At 47.0% G+C, this 21,687-nt stretch overlaps 1 protein-coding gene across 1 annotated transcript; it reads right to left on the reverse strand.

Moving 5' to 3' along the window:
* Positions 1–10,783: 10,783 nt before the first annotated feature.
* LOC115360851 (olfactomedin-4-like) lies at positions 10,784–16,873 on the reverse strand. The gene is made up of 5 exons (XM_030054007.1): positions 16,819–16,873; positions 16,382–16,540; positions 14,302–14,514; positions 12,749–12,881; positions 10,784–12,066 (listed from the first exon to the last, which is right to left on the reverse strand). The coding sequence occupies exons 1-5, from the start codon at positions 16,849–16,851 to the stop codon at positions 11,219–11,221; spliced, it is 1,386 nt and encodes a 461-aa protein (XP_029909867.1). The 5' UTR covers positions 16,852–16,873; the 3' UTR covers positions 10,784–11,218.
* Positions 16,874–21,687: the final 4,814 nt, after the last annotated feature.

The raw sequence follows: 21,687 nt of genomic DNA on the forward strand, positions 1-21,687 counted from the left end.
CATTGTATCTGTTCTTCAGGTTGGCTCAAGGTGCCCTGTGCAAAACCGCTGAAGGCTGATTGATGCCAGAGCCCATCACACAATTCCATAAATAATGATAACTGGCCCGTTCCAGCTCTGTACCAGTGCCAGCATTTGACTAAGTGTAATTTAAACACATTTGGAAACAGAATAAATGCACATCCTCAGAAATATCATAGATGCTGCTTTTTGACTGAGTATGATTCACCGTACAGATGTTCCCACTGATTCAAAACACAGTCACTGTAGCTTCACTGTTAAAGTCCCAATGAAAAATCAGCACATTAGCATAGATCCAGTCCTTGCCCAGGGAGGGGGGTGACTGGGAGGGTGGAGGTTGATGGGCTGGAGGAGCAGGAGCACTGGGACGAGTGGAGGTGCATGGGAGCTGGAGGAGGGAGGCTGGGAGGAGCAGAGGCTGGAGGTAAAATGGGTATGTAATTACTCTGTTACTCTGTTGAATTAGAGGGAGGGCTGATGCTGCCAGCCTCCTGCTGGTGCCTGATGTCTGCTGCCTCGGCTGGCTCCTCCTCGCCTCCTCCACTACTTTCCGTTTTATTCCTCATCTCCTCTCCCCGGGGCGTCATACAAACATTCTCTGCTAGCCATCGACAATGGCAGCTGCTTTGGGAATTTAGCCAATCAATTTCATTTGTAAACTGCCAAAGAAGCTTTTAGGATCTGAAAGATGGGCTGTGTATTAACTGGCTCTGTGACAACACACACAAACATACAGGCCGCAAGTCTGCCACAACCAATCAATACAAAGATTAAATCAGATATTAAAACGCTTCATTTCACTTCCTTTCTCTTTCTGCTGGCTCACGTTCCGTCTTTTCTCACACCTTTTGTCACTATTTGTTGGTTTTTCCCCTTCAAATTCCCCTTTCCTCTGAGTTTCACTGTCACATACAGAGATTATTCTAGGTACTGTTGTGTCACTCGGGACAAAAAGAAAAATTGTCTTTGCCTCTAGATCTGCAGTGAACCACCACCAGGCCACTCCTGGGCTTCGAGTTCATATTTAGATGCATAATGAAGGCCATGTAACGTCAGACTGCTTGTTCTGTGGGGGTGTCATTTTGACTAGATCATATTTTGAATATAATTTAATTATAGTGGCGACAACATAGCAGCATTTAGCGAGGCACGGGCCACATTGAAGTTCACCTGAATCTGCTCTCGACTGCAACCGGCTGAGATGGTTGTAATTTCGAAAAAGCAGCATTTGATTTTCTCAGCTGCAGTGTCTGTATTGTGCTGCACTAACCCTTTAATCTTTTCAGCCCACAATTATTCCTAACTTTGTTTTGCTGACCCACAACTGACCAAATCCACAATTTATCCTCAGGGATACTGGCCCCAAAGCACCATTATTCTGAAGCCCTAATAGTCCAAAAAATCACCCAGGTGATAAGGGCCTGTTATTAGGGGAAAAAAAAAAAAAAAAAAAAAACAGCTTTTATTCTGAAACCCTAATAATCTGAAAAATGTCACTGTAATTTTTTGCTTTTGGCTTAATTGGCGTTCATTTGCATTTTTCCATGTAGGAAGTGTCAAAACTAATACTACGAGGATAGAACCCAATCGCACGACTCAAACGAGGGTTAAACTTAATTCTTTTAATTAGAAAAGTAACAACTTAAATATCAATACAAAGTAACAACTGAAAATTCTCTATGACAAAAGTAGCAACAGAAAATCACTCTTAACGAGGAATACTAGAAAACAAAGGCAAGACAAAAATCAAAGACTTGAAAACAAAACTATGACCAAACAAAGTAACAAAGCAAAATACATAACCTGACAAGACTTGACGAAACTTGACTTGGCGTGACAAAGCAGGACAAACATGACAAAGCAGGACGAACTGGCACAGGACAAAGGGAAACACGGACTATATATGCACACAAGGTAATGGGGAACAGGTGGAAACAATCAGGGCGTGGCAGACAATCAGACTAGAGGGAAACACACAAGGGGAAGGGCAAGTGACCTGACACAAGAGGAGAGTGGGATATCAAAATAAAACAGGAAGTCACGAGACAAGACATAACAAAACACATAACGTCAAAGACATGACACAACAAAACCTAACAAAATAACATAATTTCTAGGACATGACAGTACCCCCCCCTCTAGGGACGGCTCCTGACGTCCTAAACAGTCTCTAGGGCACGGGGATGGATGGCCGTCGTGAGACGGGGGGAGGAGGAGGCCCAAAACAAAACAAAATTCTCCAGCGCAGAAGTCTGTGGACGAGGCGGTGCTCTAGCAGACGACCAGGGCGCAAGGATCCATGGACTAGGTGGTGCTCTGGCGGACGACCAGGGCGCAAGGATCCATGGACGAGGCGATGCTCTGGCGGACGACCAGGGCGCTGGGAACCATGGACGAGGCGGCGCTCTGGCGGACGGCCAGGGCGCAGGGAACCATGGACGAGGCGGCGCTCTGGCGGACGGCCAGGGCGCAGGGAACCATGGACGAGGCGGCGCTCTGGCGGACGGCCAGGGCGCAGGGAACCATGGACGAGGCGGCGCTCTGGCGGACGGCCAGGGCGCAGGGAACCATGGACGAGGCGGCGCTCTGGCGGACGGCCAGAGCGCTGGCGGTCAAGGCGGACCCACCCTGGATGGCTGCAGTGTGGGTGGGACCACACTGCAGAGCGACCATAACGTCCTGCAGTGCAGACTTGGGACCGCCAGGCAGCGGAAGCAGCAGGGTGGACTCTGGACCGCAGGGCAGCGGCGACGTGGACTCTGGACCGCAGGGCAGCGGCGACGTGGACTCTGGACCGCAGGGCAGCGGCGACGTGGACTCTGGACCGCAGGGCAGCGGCGGCAGAAACGTGGACTCGGGACCGCCGGGCAGCGGCAACGGCAACGTGGACTCGGGACCGCCGGGCAGCGGCAACGGCAACGTGGACTCGGGACCGCCGGGCAGCGGCAACGGCAACGTGGACTCGGGACCGCCGGGCAGCGGCAACGTCCACTCGGGGCCGCCGGGCAGCGGCAACGTCCACTCGGGGCCGCCGGGCAGCGGCAACGTCCACTCCAGGCCGCCGGGCAGCGGCAACGTCCACTCCAGGCCGCCGGGCAGCGGCAACGTCCACTTCAGGAACTTGAACAGGGACTGGGGTCTGGGCAGCCAGTCGGGCTCGGGGAACTGTGACATGGACTGGGGCCGGGACAGCCAGTCGGGCTCGAGGTACTGTGACTGTGACATGGACTGGGGCAGTGGGTCCGGCTTGGGGAACTGTGACAGGAACCTGGGCAGCCAGTCTGGTACGGGGAACTGGGACAAGGGCAGTGGCTGGAACACCCAGTCTGGCTCGGGGCACTGGGACAGGGGCAGCCAGTCCGGTTCGGGGTACTGGGGCAGGAACCAAGACCGGGGCCGGAACAGACGGTCGGGCTCGGCAAACTGTGACTTGGACTGGAGCAGCCAGTCTGGACCTGGGAACTGGGACCGGGACAGCCACTTGGGTTCGAGGTTCTGTGACAGTGACATGGACCGGAGCAACCTGTCTGACCCTGGGAACTGGGACTGGGACAGCCAATCTGGTTCTGGGAACTGGGACAGGTACTGCTCGGCTGCTAAGGCTGGTAGCTGGTCTAGCTAGACTGCTAGAACTACTATGACTGGCAGCTGGGCTAGCTAGGCTGCTTGGACTGGTAGGGCTGGTTGCTTGGCTGCTTGGACTCATGGGACCAGTAGCTGGGCTAGCTAGACTGCTTGGACTGGTAGGGCTGGTAGCCTGGCTGCTTGGACTGGTAGCTAAGCTAGCTAGGCTGCTAGGGCTGCTATGGCTGGTAGCTGGGCTAGCTAGGCTGCTAGGGCTGCTATGGCTGGTAGCTGGGCTAGCTAGGCTGCTTGGACTGGTAGAGCTGGTAGCCTGGCTGCTTGGGCTGGTGGCTTGACTCACTTGGTTGCTGGGGCTCGTGGCTTGACACACTGGGCTGCTTGGGCTCCGGGCTAAGCTTGCCAGGGTGCCGAGGCTGATGGCTGGGCTGCGACTAGCACGCTGTAGACCCGCAAGCCGGCGCCTGGCCAGCTGGTGGCTACGAGGGCCCCCAAAGGCCAGTCGGGTTCCCTGAAATGGGCTCTGGAACGGAGCAGCAGGACAGGCAACAGGGAGCTGCTGTGGCACATGAGACTGGGGTGCAGGTCGGGAGGACATATCAGTCCACAGCCTCTGACAAAACATAAAGACTTCTGCTGGGGTCATTTCCCGCTCGTTCATTTTGTCGGCTGGGTTCTGGCTGGCCAGTTCGTTCTGTCAAAACTAATACTACGAGGATAGAACCCAATCGCACGACTCAAACGAGGGTTAAACTTAATTCTTTTAATTAGAAAAGTAACAACTTAAATATCAATACAAAGTAACAACTGAAAATTCTCTATGACAAAAGTAGCAACAGAAAATCACTCTTAACGAGGAATACTAGAAAACAAAGGCAAGACAAAAATCAAAGACTTGAAAACAAAACTATGACCAAACAAAGTAACAAAGCAAAATACATAACCTGACAAGACTTGACGAAACTTGACTTGGCGTGACAAAGCAGGACAAACATGACAAAGCAGGACGAACTGGCACAGGACAAAGGGAAACACGGACTATATATGCACACAAGGTAATGGGGAACAGGTGGAAACAATCAGGGCGTGGCAGACAATCAGACTAGAGGGAAACACACAAGGGGAAGGGCAAGTGACCTGACACAAGAGGAGAGTGGGATATCAAAATAAAACAGGAAGTCACGAGACAAGACATAACAAAACACATAACGTCAAAGACATGACACAACAAAACCTAACAAAATAACATAATTTCTAGGACATGACAGGAAGTCCGATTTATCCTGGTGCTGAGCTCAGAGGACAACAAATAGAAAGAAAATAAGTCATTACGTTTAGGTTATGTGTCCTTTACATTCTGACCACGGCTCATTCTCAGCCACTTCACCTCGTCAGTGAACTACCACTGACTCTCAATAAAGCCCAGGTTCTTTGGCTCTGCTCATAACGGATTAAATCAATCAATGGGATTATTTATGCCTCCAGAGCAGCTTTTCCTCTGACAAGTGTTTATAGAAGTGAGACTCCAATCTGCCCCCTTCAACAGTGCATACACACACACACACACACACACACACATACACACACACACACACACAACATGCATTTCCCTTTGAGTGCAAACTGTTAATCCAGTCTGGATATATAATCTCATTAGCCCCCCACAGTGTCAGTGCACTGTATCTAACCTCTAGCAGTATATTCTAACAGTCCGGCGCTGCGGCGACTCGCATGTTAATCCAAAACACAGTTAGCAGAACAACCTGTGTCCTGTCTGCTAGTGAAAACTACACACACACACACACACACACACACACACACACACACACACACACACACACACACACACACACACACACACACACACACACACACACACACACCTCCTCAGGAACAATTCAGTTTGATTTGAGTTTGCTGACCGTGATTCAAATCAACAATTCAATTCAATCCTTTGAGACAAAATTTTTCTATCTGTTAATATGCATGTGCAATAATGTAAAGCCATTCTAATTACTCGGAAATGTGATAAAAAATGAATTTCTCTCTACAGAAAAACAATTCTTGACAAGAGTATTCTGTTAGATCACCACAATGTTAAGTTGTTTTTTTTTTTTTTTTCAACACTTCATAGTGATTCAGGCCAAAGAGAGAGCAGTTCAATCTCATGCCTTCTTTTAGGACACTGATTCAGTTTGATTGACAGATTTTTTTTTTAAACTGATGCGTCACTGTCACACCTGTGCCAGATATGACTGAAATTCATCTGAAAATTATTTTCCTGTTGTCTTGCTTCTTCAGCTGTCCATTTAAAGGTTATTGCCATCGTTTGCTCTGGCTAAAGACTGTGACTGGGAAGTGGATGCTCAGTGTTATTATCACTAATGCAGACAGTACGGGCAGCTGGCGGATTAAAGAATACCGCCAGTGCGATGCTAATGGAGGAGGTTCCTGAGTGGATTAATGCTCCTGAGACGCTCTGACAGATAGATCCCTGCTGGATCCTGATGCACAAAATTCCTCCAGTGGCCGAGCTAAAACCGAGCAGAGAAGAGCACACACACTGTTGGTCAGATCCTGTAATTATCCTTATAGCACGTTTACTGGAGGTGTAAATATACTGTGCTATAACTGGGAGCCAGTGTTGACGCTCTGTGCAGCTGCTATGGAAGACTGAACAGGAAACTGAGGGTGGGCATCTCACTGTTTGCCAGACTTTGGTTTTCAAGACCATGTTGAAAAATCAGCTGATGCACAAAATTTCTCATCTGACTTTAAAGGGCTAAGCCACCCATTTAAAAAATTATTTTTAAGAGTGTTAGCTGGGGGGATGTCCAGCTGAATGGCAGGAGGCTAACAGTTAGCATGTGGAGCATCCAGGCAGTACTAGTGTCCTTAGAACTATCCCTTTAATTTGAGTCTTCATTACCTTATAAACTCATTAGGTGTTTAAAGCAGTACTAAGCAGCTTTGCACAACAGAGGCTTCGAAAAAAAAAAGAAAAGATGTTCAGAAAACCCAAATCCTCCACAGGAAACACATTTACCGTCCCGACTCCTCTGTGACGGACAGATCCCAAACACCAGAACCTGACGGGACACATCAGGGGTCTTAGTTAGTTGGATGGGACATTCTTAGGCTAACATGATGGATGTATTTTTTCACAAGAAAAAAAAAAACAACATTAACTTTGCTCCATGAGGCTTTAATGCTCACAGGAAGGTCAGCCCATGTCCTTCATTACTGGCAATCATCTGTGCGTCAGACTGGCAGGGAGCGAGTGATAATGGCTGTATATTAGATGGGCTCTGTAATGTGAACATTATATATTTATAGCTGACGATGGAGAGGATATGTAACGATGATGCTGTCAGGCCACCATCATGCTGTTCCAGCTTCAGCAGGATGAACTTCCAGGCAGCATTGCCGAAGAGAAAACCACTTACAAACGCCACTGACAGGAATTTCATCAGTGTGATAATCAGGAAACGAAACAGAAAACTACCATCCATGTACGGTTCCAAACACACCTTTTACACACCACAGCAGCGGGTCTGTCTGACTGAAGCGAGAGGGCCCGGGCCGACCAGTCCACTCTGACTGGGTGAACAGAGAGACGGTGGCGGGACGCCTGGCGGCCCGTCAGGTCAGCCTCTGCACACAGACACACACCGCAAAACAAGTCACTCAGTCTGACATGGAAGCTTAAAATCCTGTGTTTTCTTTCAACAAGCCAAAAACAGATAATCCCATTTGTTTCTGATGCAGTTCCACTTGTTTCGTTTTTTCGGGGAGTATAAATCTGTTGAAAGCAGGCAGAATAAAGCAGATCAGACCACTAGATCAAGAAAATGATGACCAGTTCAAGAAATTCTGGAAACAAGTTCATCAGCATAGAAAACAAGTGGGATTATCTCATCCCACTATTGTCATTATTATTATTATTATTATTATTATTATTATTATTATTATTATTATTATTATTACTATTATTATTATTATTATTATTATTATTATTATTATTATTATTATTTTTAACGCTGGTAGCACTGAGGATGAGACTAAAGAACCTGTTAATGGGATGATTAATCCTTGTATTTCTCTCAAAAATATTTTAAAAAGCATTACTCTGCCCTGTGAAGATGATTGTTTTCTTAATTTTTTGACAAGACTATTTTTGTGTTTTTTGTAAACATTTGTGGAAAGAAATAAAGAGAATTTTGTTGAGAGGGCACTGTAAATAAAACTTGTCAAAATGAAAGCCTGGGCTCCTGGGTTTCAGCAGGTTAACCCTTTAAAAGCAAAGCAAATTCACTTGATTTCTTTGAAAACACACAAAAAAGAAAAAAAAAACGTGATGTGTAGGAAGAAAGTAGTAAGGGGAAAAAAGTTAACAGGAAATGGCCAGAAAATTACCCAAAAAGTTGAAAAAACTTGAACATTACTGTAAAATCAGAAAAATAAATAAAGAAAACCTTCCAAAATAGAAGCCCAGTAGCCCTGTGGGTTGCTGGGTTTCAGCGGGTTAAAATTAGTGTTTTTTTCTTTTCTTTTCTTTTCCTTTCTTTTCTTTTCTTTTCTTTTCTTTTTTTAAACATTCTGCAGGTTGTATGATGACTGCAGTTCGGCTCCCAGCCTCATTTCATGTGATGAGGTGGACGGTTTCATTTCGACAGCAGGAGGTCTGCACAGTAAGGATGAAAGAGCATTTAGGAAGAAAGGAAAAAAGCACAACCCTGAAGGTTAGTGAAATGTTACAGAGCCTCAGCGTATCATTACAGTGCATGTTCGCCCTCGCCAGTCATTTCTCTCTTCAGAGAAACATCCAATCAGGCCGGCCACAGACACGGCGAGCAGAGGAGCACCGAGCCGGCCGCTCTGTCATTATGTGAGCAGGGCTTTGGGTGTGTCTGCCAGGCAGCCGGCCAGACTCTGGAAACCAGGCCACAGCAGCAGAAACATCTGGCCTCCCCAGAGCAGCGTGAGGACGCAGAGCCCCCTACTGCTCATGAAGGGTACTGCAGCTACAGCCTGCGAGCGAGAGAACCAACACACACACACACACACACACACACACACACACACAAACACACACCCCGCAGTACCTCTGCTGCTGACTGGGGGCTATTAGACCTTTGGAGTTTGACTGCACCTTCACCTGTTTGAAGTGATTTGACCCTGCAGGGACCCTTATGTCACGTTTCACATTTTTACTCAAACAACATTCACACCTCGAGTAAAGCTCCAGCTCCTGCTTATTTTTTTGTTTTTTTCCCTCTTGCTTGCGCCAGATTCAAGCTGTCTTTTCGCTGTCACCTCCTCACCTGCACAGGTGCCCAGCTCTGAGCGGTGACTGGTCACCTGTTGGCTGTCAGTCATTACAGTGATGCGGGCGATAAAGGACAGACATGAGCTGACTGTGTGGGCCTCGCCGACTGCTTGAACCCGGGACACTGTGGTGCACATGTGTGTGCTGCTTCGGCAAATGAGTTCAGGGAGTGGAGGCCCTGGTCACGTCACCCTGAACATTCTCAGTGTTAACCAAAACCTCTAAATCAGTGTTTCTGGCTGTAAAACCTGTCGCTTTGAGAACAAAGCGAAATGAAATATGCAGGAGAGATCAAGAGGGAATTATGTAATGACTCAAGCTCATCCCTGATTGGTGGAACTGGTGCTGCATTCAGCCATTATTGCAGATACTGGGTTGCAAGTCATATTGTAATAACTTCCCAAAACGTGATAAAAGGTGGCAGTTGTTCATGTTGGTTATTACATTACTACTGATGGTTTCCTCATGTATTGTATGTTACACACAGCTATTACAACCATTCATTCATTCATCCATTCAAATCTTTTTCACATTGTGGAAGCCTGTCTTATGTTATGTGTTTTATGCCCTTAACACTGACCAGCTCTCTCCCCGAGTGGCAGCTGTCAGCCTCGGGTTCGACCTCGTAAATCCAGCGGCCTTTCTACTGTTAGCTGTGGGGGGTTCACCCTTCCTGCAATGTGTAAGAAGCAATTTCCTTGCACTAATGAGCAGAGCTGCCGTCCTCCTCAGAGCATCAGATCCTCCATGAATAATTTTACAGGGTTGTGGAGAATGTTAGCTAATAGCATGAGCAGGCAATTCCAGTGAGCAAAGGACAAAGAACAAAACTGTGAAGGCTTTCAGGTTGGATCAGTGTACGAGTAAAAGCTCTATTCTCAGCTCTCCCCAGAAAACCAGACATCTTTATTCAGGATCCTGAGCCCAGCCCGTTCATCTGCAACATGGACTTTACCAGCTTTTCATTCTGACATGTACTTTAAATGACATCAGGAAACTGTAAATGAATTAATGAATTAGAAAGCAGGTATGATAATTGGAAATGAATGAAATGAAATGAGTCTTGTGCTCAATAAACCTTGAATTTTAGGTAAAAATCCCTGAACCACCAGTCATTGGTTTTCCAGGAATGACTCAGGCCTTGCAGCGCCCTCTGCTGGCACACTGGCTCACTTCACGTCCTCTGCTCTCAGTTGATTTACATGCAGCATTATGCAGCCTGCCCTGTTTGACTGGAAGATATAAGTTAACTTGAAGGTGTACCGAGCCTGTGTAGCATACAGCAGGTTGGATGTGAGCGTACATGGCAGCCTGGTGCAGAACACACAGCTTTGACCCGTACATCTCACCATCAGAGTTATCCTCGCTCTCAGATGAGCCAGGCTCTCCTGCCAGTCCTCGCTGTGCCGCCCACGGACGCTCACCCGAGGCCTGTTCCAGATCCTCTGGCAGGCTGCGCTCAACAGTCGCATTGCTCCGGCCCATGATGCATTCTGCTTCATTGTCTTTTTTTGTACAGAGGAACTCAGAAACAGCGAGAAGAAAGACTCTTACAAGCTACAGACACCAACCTGACTCCAACACAGTGCCTCGGGTCAGCTGAAGCTCTTATCATGAGAAAAGAACAGGATGTTATTTTGGACTCATGAAGGCAGCGCAGAAAATCCACCGTCTTATTTAGTGAATGCATAATAACTGAGAATACTAGAGTGTGAGAGTGTATAAGATAACAAAAGCAGTACACATTGTTTTAAGGAAGGTTTTTTATTATTATTATTTATCACATCAAACACATCATTATCTTAATGATGAATGGATTAGGCTTTCAGAAAGATCATTGAACTAAAGGAGGATCAAAATAAATCAACACATAGCCTTAGCTGAAGTATATAGATTTTGGCCCACATGAAATAATAAATGAAGTCCAGCATTGAGGCAGTGAATCAGTCAGTCAGTCAGTCAGCAACACAGACATGATTTCATGATTACTTTTGGTAATCGCTGAGCTGATTTGGCGTTGCTTATTGCTTTAGCATTTTTTTCCTTTGTTCTCCCTCTTTTAATAATATCTTTCTTTGACAGTCAAATTGAAGTATGTTGTGTCCGCCAGCTCACATTAATATTTGGTTAGTGGCATTTTTTGCTGATAATGTAATAATTTTGAGTGCTAACTAAATCTTATTACATTAACTGTCTTTTCCACATCAAACAAGAGAGAGTAAAATATTCAGTCAGACTGAAATCTGTGTAAAATAAACCTATACATAATGTCTGTCCGTCTGTGTTTTATGTGTACTTAGACCTGAACGACGCCTGATACGCCAACAAATACGCATCGTTGTACATGTAGAGCCGCTTGTCGGCGGGGTTGTAGCTCAGACTGGCCACGCCCTTTGCCACCTTCTCCAGCGGCAGCGCCAGCGAGTTGTCGTCCTGTCCCGTGGCAGTGTCGAAGGCGTAGAACACCTCCTCGCGGAAGTCGTCCACGTAGCGCGTGGCGTACAGCACGCCGCACACCATGAAGGCGTTGGTCACCGCCTTTTTGAACACCTGGGTCTCCCAGGTCTGGGAGACGTTGAACGCCTCGCCGTCCCAGCTCAGCTTGCTCACCACGAGGTTGCCGTGGTTACCAACCGTAGCGTAGATGGCCCACAGCCCGGTCTCATCTACTTCCACATCGATGTCGCTGTATGCACGGCAGTCATAGTAACAGTAGGGGAATTTGTTGTTGAAGCCCACCCCGGTGCCCGGCAGCGTCACTCGTGTGATGCTGTTGTCGGTCAGGTTGTAGCGGCAGATTTCGGCAGAGCGGTAGCAGTGATAGTAGAGCCCGTCACCGTACAGCACTGCACCAGGGCCCTCAATGGAGTTGGTATGGGTGGCGGATGGTGCAAAATTAAAGTCTCGTGCGTTGGTGGCAGTCATGAAGTCATCGTAGGACGGGTAGACCCGCAGGGTGTTGCCCCAGGCGTGGCTGCTGACCAGAGGCTGAACCCAGTAGCTGTTGGTCTCTATGGGACTGTCCTGCTGGGCCTGCCGACCCCAGGCGCCGGAGATGTAGCTCTTACCGTAGGGACTGACCCTGGTCACCACAGGGCTGCTGATGCTGGTGATCAGGCCCTTATAGCACTGGCCTGGGGTTAGTGGGAGAGAGAAGGGTCAGGTGGTTTACAGCACAGTCTCTTACTGCCTGTCTTCCTGCTTCTCAGAGTACCAGCTTTTATCTGCAGAGGCAATTCTGGTTCAAAATTTAGAGATTATGTGAGAGTGTGTAAATAGAATACCTAGGGATTGCTATAACCATACACAAACTATGTGGACAGTATGCAGAATACATTTACTTTCATTTCTATGCATGCTGTCTTACACTGTTTTGACCCACATTTCCCTCCATATATCTGTCTGTCACACACATATAAACAGATTGAGACCGCAGTCATGAAATTATGACATCAGCAAACGGCTCTATGATCAAACTGATCTCAATCTGATCTGAGACTGACAGGTTCACACGGTACTGGGCAGCAGGTCTGTGTCAGTGTGGTGATATTGTGATGTAAGACTAGATGCCATCTGGGAGTTTGGATACTGTTATAAGTGTTGTCTTTTCCTTGTTTTACAGTGAAAAGATGTAATATTCTCAGATTATTAGACTCTTCCCGCTGTACAAAGTACCAATAATCATCCCAACACTGTGCTCACAGTATTGATAGAGGTAAAATAATGCAATCTTTCATTTTTTTCCATACTGCAGAGTCCCAGTTCATACACGTGTGTGTTGTAATGGGTTCAGAGCGACAGGTGCGGGGGGCTCACCTGGAGAGTTCCTGGGGATCGACCTGCAGGACTGCGCCGTGTTCTTCAGAGCGCGCAGTTTCTCTTTAACGATCTTCATGTTGACGGTGTTGGATGTTTCCATCCTCTCGATATCTCGACGCACCTTAGTCACCTGACACACACACACACACACACACACACACACACGCACACATTCTCATATGTCTCATTTTTAAATATTGCACGTGTCTCAACATTTCACTTTAGTTTTCACTTATTTCACAGCGTGTGCTTTTCTTTTTAAAAGTGATGCCTCTCCATGAGCTGCAGGTGAAACTCACTCACACACAGCTGTAGGTGTGCTGCAGCTGGATGTGCTGTGTTGCATAGCAGTGATTTAACCGGTGTGGACTCTTGGAAATTGGCTATGTTTCTGTAAGCACTGTGACAGTCATTCAATGACAGTTTCAGTAATTAGCTAGAATATTTGCTGACGGGTCAGGTCGGCACATCTGGGCCGGGCTGCTGGATTTTTCACAGCCAGTCATTTGGGAAGCCAACATATCCGACACACAGCTGTCTAAAATACAGCCAAAGCTGGCACCAGGCTGAACACGTGCACAGTGTTCAGTTATCTTGTAAGTTTTCTGTTCAGTTCGTTATTTATGACTCTGGCTCGTTTCATTAACAACCATTTCATTTCAAAATGTCTTGTGCTGAATGTTCCACACTTTTAACGTCCAGTTCCCTCCCGGTGAGCAAATCTGGGCAGAGAGCAGCGACTCTGGAGTGGTGTCTCGACTCTGTAATAAACTGAGAGCCAGCATTTTATTTTGCTTTTCCGCTTTGTTTTATGCAAAGAAGCATTACTTATTCAGTGATCATTTTAGCATTTTACTGTGGCATTCAGAATGGTTTCACGCAAAACATGCACTGGATCTCCCAGTGGAACTTAACGCTGGTCAGTCCCAGAGGTCGTCTGTCTCAGTGGGTGTGTGCCTGTCTGTAATCAAAATGCAGAGTGTGTGTTGTACCTTAATGTAGTGTAATGGATTGTGTTTTCTATACCAGCCTAGCCAACTTGACAGTTTGACTAATTTGAAGGTCTGTGTTCATGTTCATTTGGCCTCCAGAGGGCTACTGAAGTTTCAACTGAGGTTGTGTTGTCTCTTCCAAAAGCTCAGGCCAATGTCCAAACACAGTGGCTCACAATGCAAGCTGCGCCTGCCAGCAAATATAAATCACTAGGACATGTATGATATCTGCGGAGCACAGTGTCGAGGCTAGGACATGGGTGCAAAAATAAAGTGGGGCTTTGCCTCTACGACACCGTGCGTCGTACTGCTGTTAAGTGTATTTTTCACATCTTCGTCATGCTTTTATTTATTGGTTTACACCATTTTCACTCCGACTTTTCTTCTTAAAATGTTCTTGACGTTCCAAAATAGTTAATTACTTTATGGTGTACTGTTTGTTAATATTCTAATTTTCTTTGCTGTATGCTGTTACTACTCGCAGCTGCAACAACCCAGTTTCCCTGCAGGAATCATTAAAGCATTAATTGCGGTTCTTTCCGACGTGCCCTGCTGTACCTCCTTGGTGAGTTTCAGTGTTCGAGCTGTTTTTTTCTCAGCATGGATGGCGGTGATGTCTGTCTCCAGCTCTCTGAGCTCCTCGACCACCTGCTGCAGAGCCAGCGCAGAGTACAGGCCCTTCTCATTCAGGTAGCGGAAGGGCTCCAGCCGGGCCGTCAGGTTCTGCACTGCAGCCCAGAACTCAGGGAGGCGCTGGCTGGACAAGGTAACCTACAGCGGACAAGAGACAGAAAACAGCTCTAGTTGAAGTTTCAGTGCATCCCCAAAGTCTTACACCTGACCCCAGGAGCATGAACTGGTGATAGGGTGATTGGATTATAACAGACAAAAAGTATTTTTCCAAAAAAGAGTCTTGAAAAAGAGGAGTCGTCTTAAAATCAGGGTCGTCTTTTCTGCGGGTCAATACGGTAAGTTTCAAAATGTCAGCCATTTGGCAAAACGGTTTAAGAGTGTCTAGACTGTCAAACTAAGTTGGATAATAAAAGAACAGTTCTGTGGCATTCATTCTCTGTATGTTTTTTCATGTTTTACAAAGGGTTTAACCTGATGACAGCAATCATATCATGTAAGGTTGGTAGTGTACAGCAGAAGCACGCTGGTATTGGATCGGTATCGGCTTTTAGGCAGAAATTAGTATCAGAATCAGATCGGCAAGGAAAAAATGGTATCGTACCATCCCTAATGCCCACATCTGTTTCATGTAGTTTCGGCAAAGGGGGTCATGTGGGTTGTACTCTGGCTCGGCATGTACCTGCCAACATGCTGGTTGACACTGGCTGTGCCCTTTCAAGAGGCTGCCAGATACAGCTGAAGTCTTGAGCAGTAGCAATGTTCTTTATAGTAGATTTAGAGTTTTATACTAGATTTAAGCAGAGCTAAGCAACTATAGTTTATTTCTAATTTAAATTTGTACACTTCCTTGCATGTCAATATAAGCAATATGTGACATTCATCTCCTCCCAGTGATTGGTCTGTACCAGGTAAACACAGTCATGGTGAAAAAATAATTGACCCGTACATCCCGTAATTACAAGTACCTGACCGATATAGGATTTTTGAGAACAATACCAATTTTAGAGGAGAAAAAGTCACTGGTTACTGATGTGGCAGCTGATACAGTGAATTTTAGAGCTGGAATTGATTTTCTATGTGTGCTGTGTTTTTGCTCCTAGATGACTATGCAAAGGTACTCAGAGGACTGCTTTTTGAACAAATAACTTAATTAAAGAATATTCAACATTTTCATACATTGTCAACCAATTCCGATTTATGAAAACTGAGAAAATAAAGAAAATAAATAATTTCCTGCCTTCATATGGTGTGTTGTATCTGGCGTAAGTAAATTCAGTGAATCATTTTGCAAAAGTTTATGTCTTTGTTTGTATGAGCAGCTGTGGACCTTTAAAAATTCCAGGTTCAAATCTTTCTCTCATTTACTGATTTGTCACATGAATAATGGAACAGACCCTGGCAAGAGGCTCTTTGTATATTTGAAACAATACTTCAGGGAGTTTAGGGAGTCGACATGGTGTGAAAGAGCATTTATTTTAGAGGAGGCTGCCTCTGTTAGGGAGCCTTGTATCAACTGCAGGATATTCCTTATTTGAAAAAAAAAAAAAAAAAAAAAAAAGTAAAAGTTGTCCTTTATCAAAAAGTTGTCAGAATACCCTAATGCACTTAACATAACACATTTTAAATGTGTCATTACTGAAACTAGTCAGGAGATTTGGATCTCTCCATAAAGGAGCAGAAGGAGAAACAGAGAAATAGCATAACCATCAAGTTCCAAGTTCTCCAAACTATTCAGTATGATTTGATTTTGGATTACTTTCTATATTTGTTTGATACCACTTTATGCTCATAAGCAGAGATAAAATGTGGTTTCTATCTGTGCCCATATGCATGGTGTAATAGAGAACAATACTTAATTTGAGACCTCCTCCATTATATGTCAGAGTAATTATATGGTGAGAGACCCCAACAGCCCCAAATAAGTGACATGATTTCACCCTTTATAAGTCATTTTCGATACCAATATCAGTCCCAGACAGTATATTGTCCTGTCTCTGGCTCCTACCTGAGCCTGCAGGCTGTTCCTGGAGTCCTCGCAGTGCTGAACCAGATCCATCACAGCCCCGTACCTGGTGGCAGGGAACAACCACACGCTGGCGTTCACCGCACACATGCATGACCCGTTCCTCTGCTGGCCCACGACGCGCTCAGCTGAGCTGTCAGCCTGCAGTCACACACACACACACACACACACACACACACACACACGTAAAAATATTCACAAACACCCATGTGCAGGAGCATACAGACAATCTCTGTACTTGTAATTAAATATAGAAGGTAAAACAAAGTGTCAGTGCTAAAAAAGTGGACTATAGAACTGTAACTCACTTTAGAATAAATGTATCAGCATGAGCTAACATATGTAATCTTATCACTGTGATCGTTCTGGGTAATATAGTTCTGGATAAGACCCATGACAGGACATCAGAGGTAACTCACTGTGGAAGACAGCAGCAACAGGAGCAGCAGCATGGTTGAAGGTGGTTGAAGGTGGAGAGATGAATGCAGGACTGATGAGAAGGGAAGCTCTTAATACTCTAAATCACCTCCCTCCCTCTCTCTCACACACTCTGTCACACTATTGATAGTCATGTGGATGTGAAACTTGAAAAAAGAGAATGTGGCATTTCACAACAGATGTGGTTGATGCAGGACATTTCCATATTTTGCCCACAGGCAACAGTCATTTCCCCTCGGTTTGTGAGAACCTCTGGAGACTCAAAGACGAAGACATGTTTGAATGAAGCTGGCATGCAATACAGGAAACAGCAGGGGCGTTGATAGTGGTGCTGGGGAAATTTGCAATAAAATGCTACTATTGCAAAAACTACTCCACTAATTTTAGGTAATAAATGTTTACAGAGGAATATGTTGCTGCAGCAACTGGTCCACTGAACATATTTATTAAGGCAGCAGTGCCAGTAAAACCGGTGAAACAGCTCTGTCACAGAGCTGCACACCATCAGCTCTCAAACAGTTTGTAAATTCACCAGACGAACATGAGTTTATTCCTAAAACCCTCCTGACACTGTGCTGTGACCTTTTTGTACAATCTAAGTCTCATTTGCTGCTTTGTTCAAACCCACGGGACTTTATTTTAAATTCTAGTGAAGATCCTGAGGCTTCCTGCTGAACTCTAGTGAAATGTGTCTAAAATGATGCACAAGACATATAGATCTTTTCTATTTGATGCGATGCTGCAGTCATAAAACAATGGCATCTTGAGTTTGACTATTTCACTCAATATAAGAGTGATTTATCTTCAGTGAAGTGTTACAACCAGCAGATGCAGAATATATGTGTGGCATTATTGTACAATATGAATTTTTGAAGCTACTTAAGGGGGGAATGTAAGGGGAAATCTGAAGTTAAGGGGTTAATCTGTCTAGCTCCCTCTTCACCTTCATGTCTGAAGTGGATTTTCTGTAATGATGGCAGAATCACACATTGTTCATGTACTGTAGGAAGGTTAAGGCTGACCTGATGACGTGTTTATGCCTTTTGAATGGATCAACAGGCATTTTTCACATTTTGACATCAAACAGGATCTAAACTGGTTAGTCTCCAGAGAGGCAGCAGGAACAGCAGCAGGACTCTGGCTCTGTTAGACCTGAATGGAGCAGATCCTTCATTAAAGTCATCAGTAACACTTGAGTTTACCTGCTCTTGCATGTCAGAATGGCTGCTGGGAGAAAGGCTCTACTGAGAATGGAGAGACAATCAAAGATGGAGAAAATGTGGGAAGAAATTCATGGTGCCAAGAAATGTGTCAGGAAAATCACTGATGAGGATCAATAGAAAAATAGGCCACATACCCGTCAAACTGATGATCATGGTGTCAGATGTGAACTGATGTCAGAGCACACAGGGCTCTCAGGTTGTGTAGCACACCTTGTGGCAGCCATGTTGGAGGTCAACATCAAAACTGAACAGACTTAGTTAGTGTCAGTGTAGTGTTTCATGGTGAACTGATCATTTCATTATGGATATAATTAATGTAGGTAATACCAGATCGCAGAGAGCTGAAGTCCAACTTGACAACTGATCTTGACCACCTGCAGAACTGATGCAGCTGATGCTGGCCTGTCGTATGGATGAACTCAACAAATGTGTGTAAAAGTGTAGAGAAGCTTCTAGAGACTGAGGACCTGCTGCACTTCCATGACGAGCTCCCATGTCTCTCACAATCGTTCAGGCCAGGGCTTTATGTGGCAGAGCGGCTGAAATCACACGGAAGAACCAAAATCCAAGTTTCCAAGAGGTCAGTGGGACTGATCCTGCTGTCCTGAGCTCAGCTGATGTTTGTGGACAGCAGAAATAGACAGATAGATAGGGTCCAGGGGTCCAGGGGCCCGGCGTCCAGAGGCCTGGGGTCCAGGGGCCCGGCGTGCAGAGTCCAGGGGTCGAGGGGCCCAGTGTGCAGAGTCCAGGGGCCCGGAGTGCAGGGTCCAGGGGCCCAGGGGCCCGGCGTCCAGGGGCCTGGGGGTCCAGTGGTCCTAGGGGTCCAGGGGCCCGGCGTCCAGGGGTCCAGAGTCCTAGGGGTCCAGGGGCCTGGCGTCCAGGGGTCCAGAGTCCTACGGGTCCAGAGGCCTGGTGTCCAGGGGTCCAGGAGTTCAGGGTCCTAGGGGTCGAGGGTCTAGAGGTCGAGGGGCCCGGTGTGCAGGGCCAGAGGTCGAGGGGCCCGGTGTGCAATTTCCAGGGGCCCAGGGGGCCAAGATGAAGGGTCCAGGGGCCTGGTGTCCAGGGGCCTGGTGGTCCAGGGTCCTAGGGGTCCAGGTGCCCGGCGTCCAGGGTTCCAGGGGTCCAGAGTCCTAGGGGTCCAGTGGCCCAGGGTCCAGGGGCCCAGGGGTCCAGGGTCCAGGCGCCCGGCGTGCAGAGTCCAGGGGTCGAGGGGCCCAGTGTGCAAAGTCTCAGCTGATGTTTGTGGACAGCAGAAATAGACAGATAGATAGGGTCCAGAGGCCCGGCATCCAGGGGCCCGGGATCCAGGGTCCAGGGGCCCGGCGTGCAGAGTCCAGGGGTTGAGGGGCCCAGTGTGCAGAGTCCAGGGGCCCGGAGTGCAGGGTCCAGGGGTCCAGGGGCCCAGGGGCCCGGTGTCCAGGGGCCCGGGGGTCCAGGGTCCTAGGCGTCCAGGGGCCCGGCGTCCAGGGGTCCAGAGTCCTAGGGGTCCAGGGGCCTGGTGTCCAGGGGTCCAGGAGTTCAGGGCCCTAGGGGTCGAGGGTCCAGAGGTCAAGGGGCCCGGTGTGCAATGTCCAGGGGCCCAGGGGGGCAGTGTGAAGGGTCCAGGGGCCTGGCGTCTGGGGGCCCGGGGGTCCAGGGTCCTAGGGTTCCAGGCGCCCGGCGTCCAGGGTTCCAGGGGTCCAGAGTCCTAGGGGTCCAGTGGCCCAGAGTCCAGGGGCCCAGGGGTCCAGGGGCCCAGCATCCAGGGGTCCAGGGGTCCAGGGGTCCAGGGGCCCGGCATCCAGGGGTCCAGGGACTGGCATCCAGCGGGTCCAAGAGTTCAGGGCCCCAGGGTCCCGGGGCCCAGGGGTCCAGGATCCAGGGGTCCAGGGTCCAGGGGTCTAGGGGCCCGGGGGCCAGGGTTCCAGGGGTCCAGAGTCCTAGGGGTCCAGTGGCCCAGAGTCCAGGGGCCCAGGGGTCCAGGGGCCCAGCATCCAGGGGTCCAGGGGTCCAGGGGTCCAGGGGTCCAGGGGTCCAGGGGTCCAGGGGTCCAGGGGTCCAGGGGTCCAGGGGCCCGGCATCCAGGGGTCCAGGGACCGGCATCCAGCGGGTCCAAGAGTTCAGGGCCCCAGGGTCCCGGGGCCCAGGGGTCCAGGGTCCAGGGGTCTAGGGGCCCGGGGGCCAGGGGCCCAGGTTGATGTAATGAAGACAGACAGCTGTTCCAGACTGGATGATTCTCCATGTTTCTAGCTTCGGTTTGCTGAGTGTTTCACTGCAGGAACTTTTAATTCCAATTAACCATGAATCATTTTCATACTGAAGTTTCACTGCTGAGTGGACAGGTTTCTGTTCCTGATATATGTTCCCATATTTAATCTACCTTACCACATCTCCATCACAAATATATCTTTTTAACATAAAAAACAAACATGTATGCTATTCGCGCTTCTTCTTCCCCATTTGGAGTTCCTCCTCATCCTCCTCAGTCACACCAACAGAGCCCCAACATGGCAACACCAAGTCCAGTAAATGAGATTAGCAGCAGTGGGTAAAAATGACCAGATTGGTGGTTTTTATTCAGATTGATATACTTGAATTAAAATGACATTTCTATATTTCTGTACTTGGAAAATTTGCATTTTGCTGAGTTTTCAGGGATGTGGTGGTAAATAAAAAGGTGGAAAAACTTCTGTCCGACAGCTTCGTTATTATAAAGTACCAAGATAAGCAAAAATTATTTTTGTTTTGAAAGGAAACAGTAATTTATACTCTTAATTCTTACTGATCCTAAGATCTTGATATAACCTGAGGTCTTTATGAAACTTGGCATCTCAGCTCCTCAGTTCTGCCACAACTCCTGCAGGATTTCATGTTGAACAAAATTCATGTTATTTCTTTATTTCTTTATTTCTTCATTCATTCATTCATTCATTCATTCATTCATTCATTCATTCATTTCCTTCTTTGGGAAGTTTTATGTACATTACCAGTCAAAAGTTTGGACACACCTTCTCATTCAATGTTTTTTCTTTATTTTTACTACTTTCTACATTGTAGATACATACTGAAGACATCAAATATATGAAGCAAGATGTATGGAATTATGTACCAAAGAAAAAAATGTTAAATAACTCTAAATATGTTTCATATTTTAGATTCCTCAAAGTAGCCACCCCTTGCTTTGTTGACAGTATTGCAAACCCCTGGCCTTCTCTCAATGAGCTTCATGATGTAGGCACCTGAAATGGTTTTCACTTCACAGGTGTGCCTTGTCAGGGTTCATTTGTGGAATTTCTTGCCTTCTTAATGGGGTTGGGACTATCAGTTGTGTTGTGCAGAAGTCAGGTTGGTACAAAGCTGACAGCCCTATTTGACAACTGTTAGAATTCATATTATGGCAAAAAACCAATCAGCTAAGAGAAACAACAGCCCATCATTACTTTAAGAAATGAAGGTCAGTCAGTCCAGAAAATTGCAAAAACTTTAAATGTGTCCCCAAGTGCAGCCGCAAAAACCATCAAAGCGCTACGACGAAACTGGCTCACATGAGGACCGCCCCAGGAAAGGAAGACCAAGAGTCACCTCTGCTGCTGAGGATAAATTCATCCGAGTCACCAGCCTCAGAAATCGCAAGTTAACAGCACCTCA

Source organism: Myripristis murdjan, chromosome 6, assembly GCF_902150065.1.
Source record: "Myripristis murdjan chromosome 6, fMyrMur1.1, whole genome shotgun sequence".
Taxonomy (NCBI): domain Eukaryota; kingdom Metazoa; phylum Chordata; class Actinopteri; order Holocentriformes; family Holocentridae; genus Myripristis; species Myripristis murdjan.